The sequence below is a fragment of the Sitophilus oryzae genome, unplaced genomic scaffold (assembly GCF_002938485.1).
Source record: "Sitophilus oryzae breed Bouriz unplaced genomic scaffold, Soryzae_2.0 scaffold_488_pilon_pilon, whole genome shotgun sequence".
Lineage (NCBI taxonomy): Eukaryota > Metazoa > Arthropoda > Insecta > Coleoptera > Curculionidae > Sitophilus > Sitophilus oryzae.
The window spans coordinates 942,036-959,138 of record NW_022147071.1 but is presented as its reverse complement, the minus strand read 5'-3'; the positions used below and the strand labels follow the sequence as shown (position 1 = coordinate 959,138).

Here is a 17,103-nt window from a genome sequence, read left to right as displayed (position 1 = left end):
GTTTTGACTATGCCTATGGTGTATGCGGTGGTATAATACTAATTAATTACGAAAAAAAACGTATTAAAATGTTAACAAAAGGTACAGAACTAGTATCGACGTATAGCACATATCAAGTAAATAAAATATCAGAAAAATAATTATCGAATTCAATAAAAAAAAAACGCTAAAAAGGTGGAGTGGACTGTTTATTTACCTATAAAACGTAACTCCTGGCTCTTTCTTATCACTGTGGTTTTTACAGTTGAAAGGCTGAACAATTAATCACCATTGTGATAAAGTTTATACAAAGTTTACTACACGCAAACTATTAAAAATTGCTAAAATTGTCGTTGATGACTCATTCGCTACAACCAAAAAAATGGCGTCTATCACCACAAATTCTGCTGCAGCTCGTACATGAGCGTTACAGGTCCTTGTATCCTTTAGTCATTGGATGGTACAGTAGATCATTATACCTTTCAAAATATTTACTATAAATTATAAAACAGGCGATAGAAAATATAGTCTGTCCAACGGGAGGATCCCTGACAGAGACCAGTCGTGTCTGTCATTTTAATTTTTAATTCACAGGCAAATTGTATTTTCTGACATTTTTTTTGGATGTCAAAATCTTCCACGAATCGTTAAAGACTATATAAGTATGTACAAACTGGTTTTTTATAGTTAATGCGTCGAAGTTATTGATTGGTAACTATATCGTAACTTTGATTGGTGTAATCAACCATGTTTTCGTTGAATGTGCCGAATTTTAAATCTAAATCTCCCAAAACGCTACAACTTTCACCGTGCGGTCCAGATTTACTTTCGTAGACGTTCAAAAAATTGTTGTAATCGCTGTATTGCGCTAAATCGATATATTCTGGATAATTCTCCTTACTACCTCTGGACGTATTCTGGTTATTAGGAAAGTTATGGTGATGTCCCGGATCGCTGAAGTACGTCAGCATCTCTGGTTTGAACTCACTCGCGCTAATACCATGATGCTGATCAAATACTTGACTCGATACTTGTTGTAAGCTTTCTTTACTTGGATTTGTATAGTAATTTTGTTGAGACGACCCCACGAAATTATTATTAAGCATTTTAGGAACTTCGGGACTTTGGTTGACGTTAAATCGACTATTACTGCTCGTATTTGAGTCCTCATTCAAAAAACCCATGCTGGTTTGGGGCCAGTACTCTTCAGACTTAAATTCTCGATGTATAGTACCACTACCTAGATCCAAAAGCGTAGGGGGCGATCGCGCAATTTCACTACTAGGGATAGTGGAGTTTTGAACCAACATAAATTCTGGTTTGATCGGTTGGTCAAGCTGGAAAATTTCTTCGGGGTGAAACAGGTCAGAAGGAATGTTACTGAAGTCGTACTGGGTGTTTTCCAAACTCGTCGATTCCGCGGGATACGTCTGAGTTGGTTCCTGTGTCCAATAAGCATCCAGGTGTTGTTGGATGGCGGGTTGGTAAGACTGAGGGGAAGTGGGGTAATGTTGCAGTTGGGTTGGTAAGTTGGGCTGGTAACTACAGATGCATTCGAAAGGTGGACAGGAACAATATCCTTAAAAGTAAAAAAAAAGATGTTAAATATGGTTTGACGAGAATATTAGGTGGTGTTTTACCTTTTTCTTGACTAGTGACTAGAGTCGTTGGGTTGTTATTACTATTCCTAATGACTTGGTTGATTTCTCTACAGGGTCTTTTTGGTTCTCTTAAGGACATTAACTGAAATAAAAAGAAAATATTTGTTTATAAATATCAATAATGTACAATTTTATACCTATTATATATTTTATATATTATATTATACAGGGTGTTTCAAAAAAACATGTGCCATCTCTCGTGGGGAGCTCACGTAAAAATATGATTTATTTTTCATATCGACATAGGTCCGATTCTTCTTTGTTTCGTAGCTACAGGGTGTTAAAGTCTTATTATTTTATTGATTTATTACCATTTTCTCCCAAATACTTGTAGCGTTTTCGAATGAAATCTTATTTATTTTTTAAATTTTATTTTTTTTACTATAAATCCGAGATATTTTAAAGCTAAAAATAGTGTCGACATCTTCACCAGGTACGTGCATATGGGTTATCACTGGAATATTTTTCTAAAAAAACATGTACGCCACTGACTATTTTCTCTTAGCGAAATAGTGTAAGCAGTTTAATGCCGATTAAAAGTTGTCTCTTGATATTTTAAGAGAGGCTTAAGAAGCTTTATAAGCAATATTAATGGTGAATACACACTGCATTCACCAACTAATAGAATCATATCAATTCTTTCTGATGTAGGATAAGTTTCCATTTTCGGCAAATTTCTGCGAAATGTTTTTGTGTTTTAACTGACACAAAATGGTAACTAGTTGTTAAAGTTGGACTAATTAGACAGCTATGTTGAAGGAACGTCAGACATATCACGCAGCCACCTAGATTTTATCAAATAATAAACATCTACTCAGATCTCAGATCAAATCATGTAAATAAAAATATCTAGGAAATCTTTGTTTGGAGGGTAAGCAACCTTAATAGTATTTTGAAGAGATGTGTATTCTCCATTGAATATCGGAATAATATACTAGGTGTTCCATTTAAAATAAAAGAGTAACATGCTTTTAAAGGTGACCAATGTTCAATATTAATTTTGTCTCACCCTGTATAACTTTTTGGATCAAGTTTTAATTTAATTTAAAGTACAATAGTTAATTTAACTACATATTAGGCTATACCGGGTAAATTCCAATTTAGGTAGCTTTTATTGTGATTTAAAAATTGTTCTTTATTTCTAGAAAATGTTAAATATGTCAAAAACTTTATTTTTCCCCCAGAATCCGAAAATCACTTAATATTAGGGTGTTCCATTACAGAAAATACAACTTTGATATGTAACTTTTTTTGGAGACACCCTGTATAATTCTCTATATTTTCATACAAACTGTCGTTCTCCTTGGAACCTCCGCGGCGTATGAGAGGCGCTACCACAGAATATCTAGCTACTATTCTGTGGCGCTACCCTGTACGTCGCGTAGCGAGGAACTAGTCCTTTGAGAAACTGAGAACTAGTTCCTCTCGTTCCGGGGTGGGAATTGTTCATTGGAACTAGTTCGTTCACGAACTACACACCTCTAATATAAAGTTTCAGGTGATATACTGAAACTGAGTTGGGCTTTATGGGCGGAACTCAGTTCTAAGACGATCCGGAACGAGCCCTATAATTCCACGATTCCGAATTAAGCGTCCAAGCACACTGATCATCTAGAAACGGCTTTAGATCGACTATCTTTTACTCTATCAGCGCTTCGATCTGCGGTTCCGCGTTCGATCCTTATCTGCGGCCATAACACCGTCGAGGTTTCGGTTTTGAGCAAAAGGCAAAAGCAGAGAGAAAGAGCGAGAGGGGGCACGTAAAAAATCAGGCGGCTTAATCAGAATCCAGCGACTTAATCTGTTATTGCATCAATCGCATTGTTGCGATTCCCCGCCCCAGGGTATCTATCGGTTAGGTCTTAGACTGTACAACATCTGGACACGCCCAACGAGTGCGCGTTTTGTAGACGACATAAATTCGCGGTTGACGTCACTTCAGGGCATAATAATTGTATTTGTAAGGAGCGATAAACCATAACTGAAATCGTTGGCAATACTATGTTGGATTAACGATTGGTATTGATGCTGTACATGAATCAAAACATTTTGTCAATGCGTTGACGTCAGTTTTTTCATCTTCTTGAAATTTTACAAATTTTGACTTTGTTATTTGTGAAATTGGCAATCCAAAAAGCTACTATTTTCCAATACAACTATAGTGTTCAAAATAGAATCAAAACAATATCAGAAATTGAACGTAATCGACGAATTTATATTAAATATAATAAACGGTATAGTTGGACGATTTTTCGGTGAAACAGGAAATGACCAAAAACAATTGAATACGTCAATCAATCCTAATTTATGTCATAGACTAACATACCAAATCTCGTTTTTTCATTTGAAAAAATAAAAAAGTTACAGGGGGTGAGCCACTTTTGAGACGCACCCGGTATCGTGTTCAATATGGAAAAGGAATTTTGATTGCTCCGTACAAACCCTATAAAAAGAATCTTCAAAGTTCTTCTGAATAACTTATGACGGCTTCAAGAAAGACACGGCAGGGAGACGGTGTCTAGTCGCTGGTCTAGTGCACGGTCTAAGGGTTAAGTAAGTTAACTCTGAGATAGATATCGAGTAGATCTCCTGAGCGAACGGCGGTACTGTGGCGGTACCTATTTATTAGTTGAATACATATTGTAATTATACGAGCCAGTGCCGAGTTCCGTCTGAAAAATTAAATATATACGCGTATTTCTGGGGCGTTTATTATTAAATCGCCAATGTGGGACGGCTGCCTCTTGGTTCGCATTGTCTTATTTCTTTGTTTGTCCGGTTTGGTACGTTTTCTAGTCGTCAGGTACTGTACCGATCTATTACGCTAATATTTTTTTACGATCTACCCTCATCGGCACGAAAAAACTGGCACTTTAAAATTTTTGGTATAAAAGAACATAAAATCTTATTACCAAGATAATAATGACTTATCTATATTTATATGATTGCTGTTACCTATATTACAAACGTTTAGGTACCCAAGCTCATACGTAATATATAATTCTAATATTTAAAAAGCAATGAACCAATTCTTACGATTCTTTGAACGAACGAGCCGTAGAAACGAACGAGTCGCATTGTGATCCGATTCAATTCATACGACTCTTTTTTACCACTCGTTCGTTCAGATTTTATGAATCCGTGCTGGTCACGCTTCAATTGAACGAACTGTTTTCTAAGCGGTGATTCCAATCTCACGATTCATTTTTAATACTCGTTCTAATGAACGACTTGTTCTAATAAACGACTCGTTCTAATGAACGACTCGTTCTAATAAACGACTCGTTCTAATAAACGACTCGTTCTAATAAACGACTCGTTTTAATGAACGACACGTTCTAATGAATGACTAGTTATAATTAACGACTCGTTCTAATAAACGACTCGTTCTAATAAACGACTCGCTCTAATAAACGGCTCGTTCTAATAAACGACTCGTTCTAATAAACGACTCGTTCTAATAAACGACTCGTTCTAATAAACGACTCGTTCTAATAAACGACTCGTTCTAATAAACGACTCGTTTTAATGAACGACACGTTCTAATGAATGACTCGTTCTAATTAACGACTCGTTCTAATAAACGACTCGTTCTAATAAACGACTCGTTCTAATAAACGACTCGTTCTAATAAACGACTCGTTCTAATAAACGACTCGTTCTAATGAACGATTCGTTCAATATTTGCCCACCTCTAGTTGAAAGACACTGGACAAATAGACTATTAATCAGGAGTAGGTTTTATATTCAATATTTGTCACCTACCTTATTTCCTAATGCAGCTTCTTTGGCTAACAGCACTGCCAGACTCCTCACCCTCCTGCCGCTGCCCAGCGACCTTCTGGCCTCGCTGGTGCTCTTGGCCTCGGGCCTGGGATGGTCGTGGACACCTTTGGCTTGGAAAAATATCGCCTGCTCGGTGTGGCGCCAGAAATGGGTCACCGGGTAGCCGCAGTGGCCTCGGCAGGGTAGGATCTCGAGCCTGCCGTTGCATTGACGGTTAGGACAAGGTTTACCTGTAAGGAAAAACATAATGTTTATATATACAGTATTATAAGTATGAACTAATCTATATAATGAATCTTAAAACTACCTAGTTTATACAGGGTGGTCTGAACTGTTATTCCGGAATAATTGGCAGCATATTCTCCAGATAAAAATAAGTAAAAAAGTTCGTATAAATCTATGTCCGAAAATGCTTAGTTTCCGAGATACAGGGTGAAGAAATTTCATTTTTATTTCGATTTTTCTAATTAATTTCTGAAGTAACGTCAATATTTGGATGAAAATTGGTTTCTGGGAGTTTTTTGACATGATTTAGTATTTGATTTAGTGGTTTTGTGCTCGTCTCTAATTAATATAACACACAGACTCTGAACACAGCTTATATTGGTAAGCACTGACACTTACCGGTATCCTTACCTTGCTGTTTTTTGCGGGCTTTGTCACAAATCGCAGGTCGCAAGTGTACTTTGTCACCGCTAGGTAGCGTACACCTAAGTGAGCACACTAATACGCCTAAACAGCTCTTCTTTAAAATGTGGACGTTGTGGTTGTTGGTGTTTCTCATTGCCCAGCCCGACGAGTGACGTTTAGCTTCCTCATTGTCAGCTCTGTAATAGAAAGACATTAGGTAGTATGAATATTTATATTATTATTTTTGTCAGCTATTTTTATCGAGTTTACGATCATTCATAATGTGAAAAAAATCCAGTTAAAATTGATAGAACATCCTAGCAAAAAGTTGCTGTATCCACAGAGAAAGTTTAATAATAATTAGCTTATAAAACAATCAACTTTTTTGTCCTAACCACAATTTCTATTGACAGATATAAAGTCAATATAAGTCAAACACCAATAATAATCAAATACATATTATTTGATTATTACGTGCTTATTTTTTTTAATTGCAATATTTAGAAAAAAAATGCAGTTATATGGAAATGTGACTATTATTATTATTATTAAAAAAATAAGTTACCTGTAGACGAGTCGACAATGACCATCCGCCCACTCCGAAAACGGGTCGTAGTCGTTGATTCGGGGCACGGCACTGTCGTTTATATCCCAGTCGTTGTGAACCGAGCCGCCGCCACTGGCATACGGAACCCGGCACGACATGCCAGGCGACAGGGAAGGCGTGTGCCTGAAAATAATAGAAAAATTTCAAATTTCACGTTCAAATATATCATAAAAGACCTGAAAACGTATGTCCAGAGTAAATTTTCGATATCGATATTTTTTTTTATCGATTTTAAAGCTCATTCCTAAAGTGTCTCTAGGCTATCGTCAGATTTATTCATATTTTACTTCGTCGATGTTTATATCTTCGAATTCTAGGATACAGTTATTGGTTTGAATTTAGCGACAAACTATTTGAATTATTGACTTTTGGTCAGTTTTTGTCTTCTGGCAATATTGCTAAGATGGCGTTTTAAGGCGTTTTTGAGAATTTCTTGACCCCCTTTCCGTTCCGATTGGTTAGAAGTCGTGAGATTTATTACGACCTCGTCGCCCTTGAGCTAATCTCACGTGAGATCTTTCAAAATTTCTTTTTTGATTATATTTGAAAAACACAATTTGTTTTATTATTTTTATTAAGACTAGTATTTCAGATTGTTTAGATCCTAACCTAAAATAATCTGTTGGGTTGACTCTCCCCTTTGAATTCCCTCACTTAATAAAAATCTATAAATAAAAATATCGATATTGATATTTTTGGTAAAACATTGATATCGATATTTTCGAAATATTGATATCGATATTTTTCTTTGTCGATTCCACCGCCCATCCCTACGTTATCTCGCCTGTCGCCAAAATTTGCAAGACTCTTTCAGCAAGACCAAGACCAAGGGAGTCTTGGTCTTGTATTTGGTCAGTACTACTTAGCTATTTTTAATTAAATTGAAGGTATTTATAAGAATAAAGAAGTAATTAATTAAAAACTATACCTTATTGGTTTTTATTGATACCTATAAATATTTAAATTTACTTTGAAAATTTCCAAAAAAAAATTGCTTAAATTTTGAGAACCACTGGATCTTTTCTGGGTTTTCTTTCTTGTAAATTTAATCTACTACCTATGTTGCCATATTGTCAAGAAATTATGGTTTTTAACGAAAAACTAAAAAAAATCCAAATTTCAAATTTATGATTTCAGTTTAATAACTATTTAGTCAACAGGTTTAAATTATGTCATTGACGACAGGTAGTAATAATTTCGATTTCAAATCTCTCGAGAACCATTACTCGTAGCGATTTTTACCAAGATACCTTTTTTACGTTAAAAACGACGCAAATGTATATTTTTTTCAGTAGTTTTATACAGGTACGGACGAAAAGTTATTACTCTTTAAACTAGTTAAAAAATAAGTAGGTGGCGCCCTCTATAAACAGGAGTCATACTGACATCAAAATCAAATTTCTCATGTCAAAATACTCGCAAACATCAATTTTCATCCAAATATTGACGTTACTACATAAATTATTTGGAAAAAATCGAAATAAAAATTAAAACGTATTTTAAAAAATAAAGTATTTTAGGACATACATTTATACAAACTTTTTTACCTAATCTTATCTGTATAATAAAAAAGACAAAAAGTATCGATATCGACATTTCCCAAAAATATCGATATCGATATTTTTCTTTGTCGATATCATCCGCCCATCCCTACGTTATCTCGCCTATCGCCGGAGATTTCTCCGCGCGTCCGTTCCGATGCCGATGCTTATCGATTCTCTTTCTCGAATATAATTAATCAGAAAAGGTAATTACTGGTTTGGCGACAACCCTAATGAATTACAATTGTTTAATAACCGAAGCGCCTCGGGACGCGCCGTTTTTGCCCATTTCTTCTTCATCTGTGGCTTCGCGTTGCCTGGGCACGGTCCACCATCTCCGCATGCCTTCCAAGTCGCGGCTAATTTACGATAGAGATAGCCCGGTGAAAGAGTTTGAATTGATATGCGTGGGATGGTATAGGATTCGTATGGTGTCGGTAGATAAATGTGATCGGGGCATCATAATGGGATTTTTTTTATTTATTGATTTTGGTGAAAATTTTACCACTTTTTTGGTGTTAGATTTTTCATTTTCATTGGATTAAAAATTATATAAAAAAACCTTGAGAATCTACCGAATATGCCTTTTAAAAGAATAAATTACCCACACACAATTAAACAAATGGAAGTAAAAAAGACTTTCTTAAAAGATTTTTCAATTGACACATTTGAATCTTATTTCAAATTTTGCGGATTTGTTTAGCTAATTTATGATATTTGTTATTTATACTACAAACTGGTTTTGTGCAGAGGTAGCAAGTCTGGAAGGATACTGTGTCAGAATTTAAATTAACAGTGATATTATTTTGGAATACCAAAAAATAATTTAAAATTGATACTTATGCGATAGATCTTGGTCAAAAATCGAGTTAATTAAGAGAATAATTTTCACTGGTAAGTAACTATACAGGGTGTTTCTTAATCGGCCGGAAGGAAATTAAGAAATAAGACCATTTTTTTGTATATGAAAATAAGCATTTTGATGCATAAAAGACGTGCATCGAAAAATAGAAAATTTTACCACCCTGTATCTGAAAAGTTAAAATGTTCAGGACATATATTCATATACATATTCATATGAAGTTTTTTTTCTTAGAATAGGTCCAAGAATCACCTCTTTAAATATTAGCATGTCATTAAGGAACACCCTGTATACCGTATGATCGAATAGAAACGGCGTCCAGTTGGCTTGGAAATGACGATTGATGACATTTCCCATATAATTTTACATATCAAATGAGAGCGATCTTCATTTCATAGCCATCACTGACGCCGTTTTTTTCGATCATATTGTATATAATATCTACACGTTACGTGTAGTAGGTAAATCTTTGAATAAGAAGACTAAGGAAGGAGCATATTAAAAATCTTAGGTACACCGCGATGGGCCTCAAATATGGCCGACTTAAATTCCGGTTTATCAGTGTCGTTCTAATTTTATTTAAAAAATGTAAAACTATGATGTTGGGTAGACGTGGGGTAGACTCAATAATTTGTTGTTTTATTTTACGTTGTGAATAAATGTTGGTAGTTATTAAAATTGTTATAAAAATATATAATTCTAATAAAAATAGATAAGTTATAATAAGTATTTATTAACACAAACATCCGATACGCTACTGAAGCAGGTAAGTCAAATTAACGTATCTAAATTCTTTGACATCTAATCTTTGACAAGTAATAAATAAAAGCTAAAATGCCAGAAAAATATATAATTTAGTTAATTTAAGTGAATTTCATAAATGATCGGTTTACTACACGTATGTATATTATATAGTCACTTACTAGCGAAAAGTTGTTCCATTATTTCACTCAATTTTTGCCGAGATCTACCGCACGCTACACAACCAACTATTTTAGAGTCTTTTTCGATAAATCGCGATAGTGTCACTGTTAATTTAAGTTCTGCCACAATTTCCATCTAGATTTACTACCTTTATACAACTATCAGTAGTAGAATAAATAATAAATAACATAAAATAAGCTCCATAAAGACTGACAAATCCACAAAATTTCAAATGAAATTCAAATGTGTCAAATGAATCGTCAAACAGAACTGTCAAGAATCCCCACCCTAGAGAGCTTTTATGGTGCCTTTTCCGCCCACCATGCATGAATACATGGATAGCATTATGCTCCTTCCTTAGTCTTCTTATTCAAAGAGGTAAATCAATCAGACAACCAAACTAATTCAAAGCAAAAAAAAATCGAATTTCCAAATATATAAAATTCAACCACCAAAAAAATGTGTGCATGGACTTTATTTATGACATTTGCGTATACTGAGGCCTAAAGAGAACAAGGGCGTTATAATTTCAATAACTAAAGTTTTTCAAAAGTTCTCATTTATTGGCTATAGTTGAAGCTGAATTCAGCTATCAAAAAGTTTCTAAATTTTTTTTTAAATATATTTGATATTTATATTGTATGGAACTAGTAATTAAGTACAGTAATATGATAACTTATATTTTTCAAATTTATTGTGTAAATATTAAAAATATATTTTTAAAATAGTCACATGCTTTCTATTTAAGATACAGTGTTTCTTCAGCTCCAAACATTTGTTTTCTTAAAACGGATATTTTTAGATATAGAGTGTTGAGAATTTAAATTTGAATTGTTTTTTATTATTTTATTTTTATTGTTATATTATTATTACCTTCATTGTGTAAATGTTTTTCTTTAGTGGATAATGTATGTAATATTTTCAACTAAATGTTTAATTATTAATTCATTTATCGAATTATTTTGTTAAAGTTATAAAACTAAAATTAATTATGATTAAATTTGGTTTTCTGTTTATTATATTTATAACTAATTATGTGTCTATGATATTGATGTATAAGTTTGTTTTGTAGTTTTTAGATGTGTTTATATTTTATTGTATACCTATTATTTCTTGCAAAATAAACTTATATTATTATTATTATAATTAATAAAGTTCCTGCTAACTTCCGGTAGTCCTGGAAGTGTTGCCATATTGAAAATATTTTTAATCGAGAAAATTTATTGTGAAAAAAAATAGTGATGCAAAAAAGATCCGATCTAGATATTTCAGTTTTCTAGAAACTATATTAATAAAAGCTCAGTTTTGGGATATGCTGTGTTCATAATATAAAAATGCCGTTATATTTAAGTGGTTTGATTTGATGAAACTATTGATTTTGAAGCGTTTTGTACCTGCAGTGACAGAAATTTTTCTTAATATCTATTCTAAAATTTTGTTGTAAGGAAAAATAATTTTTCCTAAATATATCACATATCTAAGTGTATATCACAAAAATGCCACTAGAGGAGTGAAACTATATATAAAATGTTAACTTTTTAGAATAAAAATATACGAAAAACCCCTCCTGATTATTAAAAAACACTACATCGAATTTTTTTTCGCACCTAGGTATTTATCTACACCCTGTACATCAGAAAATCAGTATCTATAAGTAAGTACACTGAATTATTATAAAGACTTCATCATATCTCAATTATACCAAGTTTTACTGTATTAATAATAAAAAATACGTGGAGACATCAAGAGTCGAATAGACAAGAAACCCCAAGCAATTTTGTAAAACAACAATAATAGGTGATTTCATAGATATTTTTTTATAAAATTAACCAACTATTTAAACAATTATGTCAGTCAAATTATAGAGCAGAAATAATTAAATTAGATCAACACAGAAAAAGAAAAATGGCATTACTTAATTTTAGTATGCATGAGACGCACTTCTTCATCAAAATTTTGAAATTCAATTTAACTTTTCCTATTCTTCCAGCAATTAATATCTTTCTGAAATATTATTAACTATTAATTTTTAGTAAACCCAACGTATATTCATGTTAAATAAACAAATAAGAATACGTTTTTGATTTCAAAAACTTTTTAATGGTATATGGTAAATTTGTTTACAAATCCACTAACAGCTTTCGTTCTTTTAGTTTTAATAATAATAATAATTACCAAACATGACATACTCTGTCAAGTGTCACAGTTATTGACATAAACTATATTTTTTGTAAATTGCCATCCTATTTATTAGAAGTGTGTTTATTAAACAGCACATTTGTGATTTGAAAAGTATATTTTAGTTTTTGCTTTTTTTTAATATTTTATATTAAACAAAGGTTTATTAGATTCAAGTGAGACATGTAGGACAGTATTTTTTTATCAAATTTAACGTGTAATTTGTAAATTAGCAGACTATATTCTTATTTGTTATACTTATTATAAATTATTTAGTTAAATTTAAACACGCAAAGCATTTTAAACTATGAATCTAGTAAAAAAACACTAACTCATCATAATACACCAACACATTTTACTTTTAATACTTGACGCATTGCGCTAACCATGTTAGCATCATCAGCAGATGATTAATAGTAAAAAACTAAGTTCCAACTAATCATCTGATGCTAACATGGTTAGCGAAACGTGCGTCCAGTGTTAAAAGTAAAGTCTTCTGGTGTACTGTGGCGAATTAGTGTTTTATTTTGCTGTTGTAACACCAAAAGTCATCTACTTATATTTTTATAAATAAAATAATACTTACAATATTACCATATCTTCCAATGTATCAGTATTTTTAAGTACACTTTCACAAATAATCTTCAACAGTCTCTATAAATCTCAATCAGTTACATCAATCACACCGAAAATAAACCGGAAAAATCTTCCTAATCCACGATCAAGCACATACTTATATAAATCACCTCAAGATATATCGTAAAATATGCCTAAACAACGCGCAAACTCTCTTCGTGCGACCGTTAGCGGCAACAATCTAAGCCTAACTGTGCTTTCAGGCGCCCGGCTGAAACAATTGCCTGGCGCAATAGAAGGCCACGCCCATATCCGCCCCACCGTCGCGCGTCTAACGTCCGCCTGACCAATGGCAGGAGGCGAGGCACGTGGCCCACACCCACGCGATTTTCAGGTGTTAAGCCCCGTTCTCAGAACAGCGACTGTCGCCAGCGACACGTCAAGAGGACCAATGAGATTTGTACAAAATTCAAACAGCTGTCAATTTTAAATTTAGTACAGCTCCCATTGGTCGTTTAAAGTGTCAATCAGTGTCGCTGTCGACACGACGCAGTTCTGAGAACGGGGCTTTAGACAGGCGAGCGTCGGAAGTAGGTGTGATTGGGCGTCGCTGGCTCGATTATCGCTGCAAATTCGGGGCTTTTCGGGCAGTTTATCGATTCGGTAGGATTAAGGTGGGGTGTTTAGAAAGAATCTGCCTTCACCGTTGTATTTTAGCTTCAATCTGAGGTGTACATTGAGGAGTTTCCAAGTTCTTGTCTTCCAGGTTCTTGAGTTCAGCTTTAAGTTGATTTCCACTTTCTTCGGTTTGCTCCTTTTCTAGCTAGAAAATTATACAGGGTGTCTCAGAAATAAGTGCAAGTATTTTAACTGGTAGTTTAGATCAATCCCAGAAACATGTCTATGAGGTTTTTTTGCGAAAAAAAGATTTGAAAAATTTTTTGAATTTTTTTTTAGTTTTAAAAATTTTAGCAAAAAAACTTTTTTTTTGGAAATTTTCAAAGTAAAATAACTCCGTTATTTTGGACTTATTTGAAAAACGATAAAGAGAAAATATGTCTCTTTTATCGAGATCTACCACCTCTTGAAATACTTGCACTTATTTCTGGGACACCATGTATAGAGAAATATGAAGACTAGAAAACTATTTAATGTTTTTTATTTAAAATTAATAATAATCATCTCTCAAAGAATGAAAATAAATGATATATCCATAAGATCTTTGATAGTTTGGACTCTTCAAGAGGAAAAATCATTCGGTCATATTTTTTTTATTTTTCTCTAAAAAGGTTGGAAAATTTGAAAAGGTTTTAGAACAAACAAAAGCTTTGATGATGAATGCATTTTTCTCATAACTTTATTAATAAAATGTTTTTTCTCTTGTAAGCACTATTCGGGGACATACTGTATATTTAACCTAATGCCTAAGTATTAGCCATTAAAGTCAAAATCTTTCAAAAAGAACGAATAGCATGTTTGATTTAACAATACTAAGGTTTCTTATGGTTTTTATCGCTCTGAGGCGTTAAAATCTCTAAAAATAAAAAAGCGCTCTAATTACAAATGCTAAAAGCCGCCGTTTTTATTTATCTGACCGACCCGTCAAAGAGAAAAAAATCTATTTCATTGATGTTCTCGATCCATTTATGAATTAATTAACTGTGTAGAGTAGCGAGGAATATAAACGGATTATTACTTTATTAATAAGGGCGAAGTCTCAATGAGATTTCAGCTCAGAGAAACAAGTAAACGCAGAGACGTTCTAAATTCCTTTTTGAATCAACCATTAGGTACACATTATCACTGCGAACATTTTGACATTATCACTGCGAACGGCAGCTTTTCGTTGGTAGAGCAGTCGTGGATAAGGTATTTCACTGGAAAGAAACTAATTAACAATCATAACTCGAAATTATAAATATTGGGCGCCAGGCATGTACAGAGAAAGAAAACACAGTTGTATATTACTTAAAAACTAATGACTATATTTATTCATGATGTTCTTAGATGGTACATGACATTGTAGAGTTCTAATAAATATATAGTGGTTATATGTCAAAGAAAGTGGTGGTAAGAGTCGTACTAAATATCAATGAAAACAACTACGATAAAATACAAGACATGTAAAGTTTAAGAGAATATATGAAATGTAGCATTACTTTAATTAATTTGATATATTCCATATGATGCTAAATCGAAGATGTTGCAACCTGTAGATTCTAGAATCTATGTTAATAAAGTAATACCATTACAAGATGTAATGCAATGAAACCTAAGATCTAAATTATATTTAGTATTAATTATTATATTAAATATTAAATCGACATGAATGTTCTTAACAATCTAACCACTAAACATAGTCGGTACGATATTATTTAAGATGTACGGTATTGTTTAAGACTGTAAATGTTTTAAATGTTAAATGTAAAACTAGAACTTAAATCTACACTTAGCTGTTCTTTATGTAATCTTGCTTTAAACAGTAACAGCGTGAGGTGGTCTCGCATCTCTGTACTCAGCCATCCAACACAACCAAAGGGGCCAGAATGAGGACACCATGAATTGATACAGCCGTAACTAACTAGCTTATAGCTGGGAACGAAGCAGCATGGGACTCAAGCTACATCCACGCTGTGGCACTTATATGTAAGAAAAATCATTCTTACTGGGGACACTCGTCCACAGGACATCCGTACATAAGATAATGTCCGTACATAAGACACTACCCGTACCTTGGACCCTAAAAATATGAAACTCTTGTTTAAAACCAAACAAGGTCTAATAAACAAAATAAATCTACCTCGAAATACTTCCGAGGGTTCAATAAATAATAAACAACCTGTCCTTTCTTCCATGTGACATTCTGGAGGACAAAAGAAAAGGTACGCCAACGTGCCAGCAAAATACAAATACAAGTTGGGACATCCAAAAATTGGGTCTACCCTAAAAATATTCAATAATAATATCGAATCTATAAAAGGTAATAACTCATCTTTACCTGTTGCTTTGAAATAGCAGCTGATTCAGATTATACAGCAAGATTTAAATAATCACCATTTCTAAAAACTGGGACTAATGGCGTCTGACAGGCCAAACGGTCAAACCAAAAGTGCCGTTAAATCACAGAGAGTGAAGAAGCGATGTTGACAGCGCGCGCCTCCACAGAATAGTGAAACGATAGCAGGGTTGGCGACTAGGGAACGTAAAAATTACGCCAAGCGTACCAACAAAATGATCAGGCCTGAACGAGAGGGAATCCGGTGACGATAGGCCAGACATCATATATTATATGTAAAAAAGACATGTAACGAACTAAAAACGTTACAGCATTCTAGAAAGCAAGCCAAGTCAAAATATTTACGTTATATTGATTACGTTGTATATTCTGTAACGCTCACCCTTTGAGGCGTATTAGCCGTGTTGACAACAAAACAATGATATTTATGTTCTTCCCTTCAAACTCCTCTATATTCACTTATTTCTCTTAAGATTCCAGGCAAAGATTTTATGTTTGAAAATTATTTCTTTTTGCCCTTGTTCGGTTGACAGCCACCTATTCAGCGGCAGGTATTTGACCCATTTATTACCTTTTTTCCAGTTGTATTATAACCACGTCGAACAAATATTTATAGTCTTTATTATAATTAAGTAAAATATATATGAATATTTGCACGCGTAATTAGAAAATAGAGCTGGAAGAATAATATACAGGGCGATTTAGACTTTAAAACGACCTGAATGTATTGAATAAATGGCTGGATTGAAATTAATTAGTACAGAGAAGAATTAAAAATCATTTAAAAGTTTAGGAAGCAGAAAATAAAATTATAAAATTCCGAATATTTCTCAAAAGTGGCTCACCTCTATAACTTTTTATTTTTTTAAAATGAAAACAGGTGATTTGGTATGTTTTTGAAAGTTTCCCGAATACAATTTGGGCCACCCTGTATATTCGGAACGTCAACGGTTTATAATAGACGTATCTGTTGAGAAAACTAAAGTGTTTTTGAACAGTTGTATTTAGATATTTTACCTAGATATACCTCCTGAAGCGTTAAACATTTTTTGCTGGTTAGGTAAATTTGTCAGGCATATTTGTTAGGCAAATTTGTTAGGCAAAATTGTTTACTAGTAGAAAACACTGACACGCTGATTTCCGTTTGGATTCAATGTACCTAGTGGTGTTTACAAAAAATACTATTTTATTTTGTAGATTTTCTTCCAGTGACCGAGAAACCCACAATTATTTTCAAGAATTCCTCCATGTTAGAACGACAAATTCAAGCAATACGAGTGACATCTCTATATTTTTTAATGCTCGACGATCAATGCCCATCATGAAGGTGGTCAAGACTCTCC

The 17,103-nt window shown here is 33.4% G+C and overlaps 1 protein-coding gene across 1 annotated transcript; it reads right to left on the bottom strand.

Annotated features, from left to right (window-relative positions):
* Positions 1-192: 192 nt before the first annotated feature.
* Positions 193-12,861, bottom strand: LOC115886440 (transcription factor glial cells missing-like). Its single transcript, XM_030905589.1, has 6 exons — positions 12,755-12,861; positions 6,622-6,786; positions 6,063-6,253; positions 5,406-5,656; positions 1,620-1,722; positions 193-1,558 (listed from the first exon to the last, which is right to left on the bottom strand). The coding sequence occupies exons 1-6, from the start codon at positions 12,763-12,765 to the stop codon at positions 681-683; spliced, it is 1,599 nt and encodes a 532-aa protein (XP_030761449.1). The 5' UTR covers positions 12,766-12,861; the 3' UTR covers positions 193-680.
* Between the last annotated feature and the right edge of the window lie 4,242 nt (positions 12,862-17,103).

Excerpts from the sequence above, each read along its gene's own strand:
- LOC115886440 (XM_030905589.1), bottom strand. Across the intron at positions 5,657-6,062 it reads AGCCCGCAAAAAACAGCAAG|GTAAACCTTGTCCTAACCGT; the intron begins GTAAGGATACCG and ends TTTTCCTTACAG. Across the intron at positions 1,559-1,619 it reads AGTCACTAGTCAAGAAAAAG|GATATTGTTCCTGTCCACCT; the intron begins GTAAAACACCAC and ends TTTACTTTTAAG.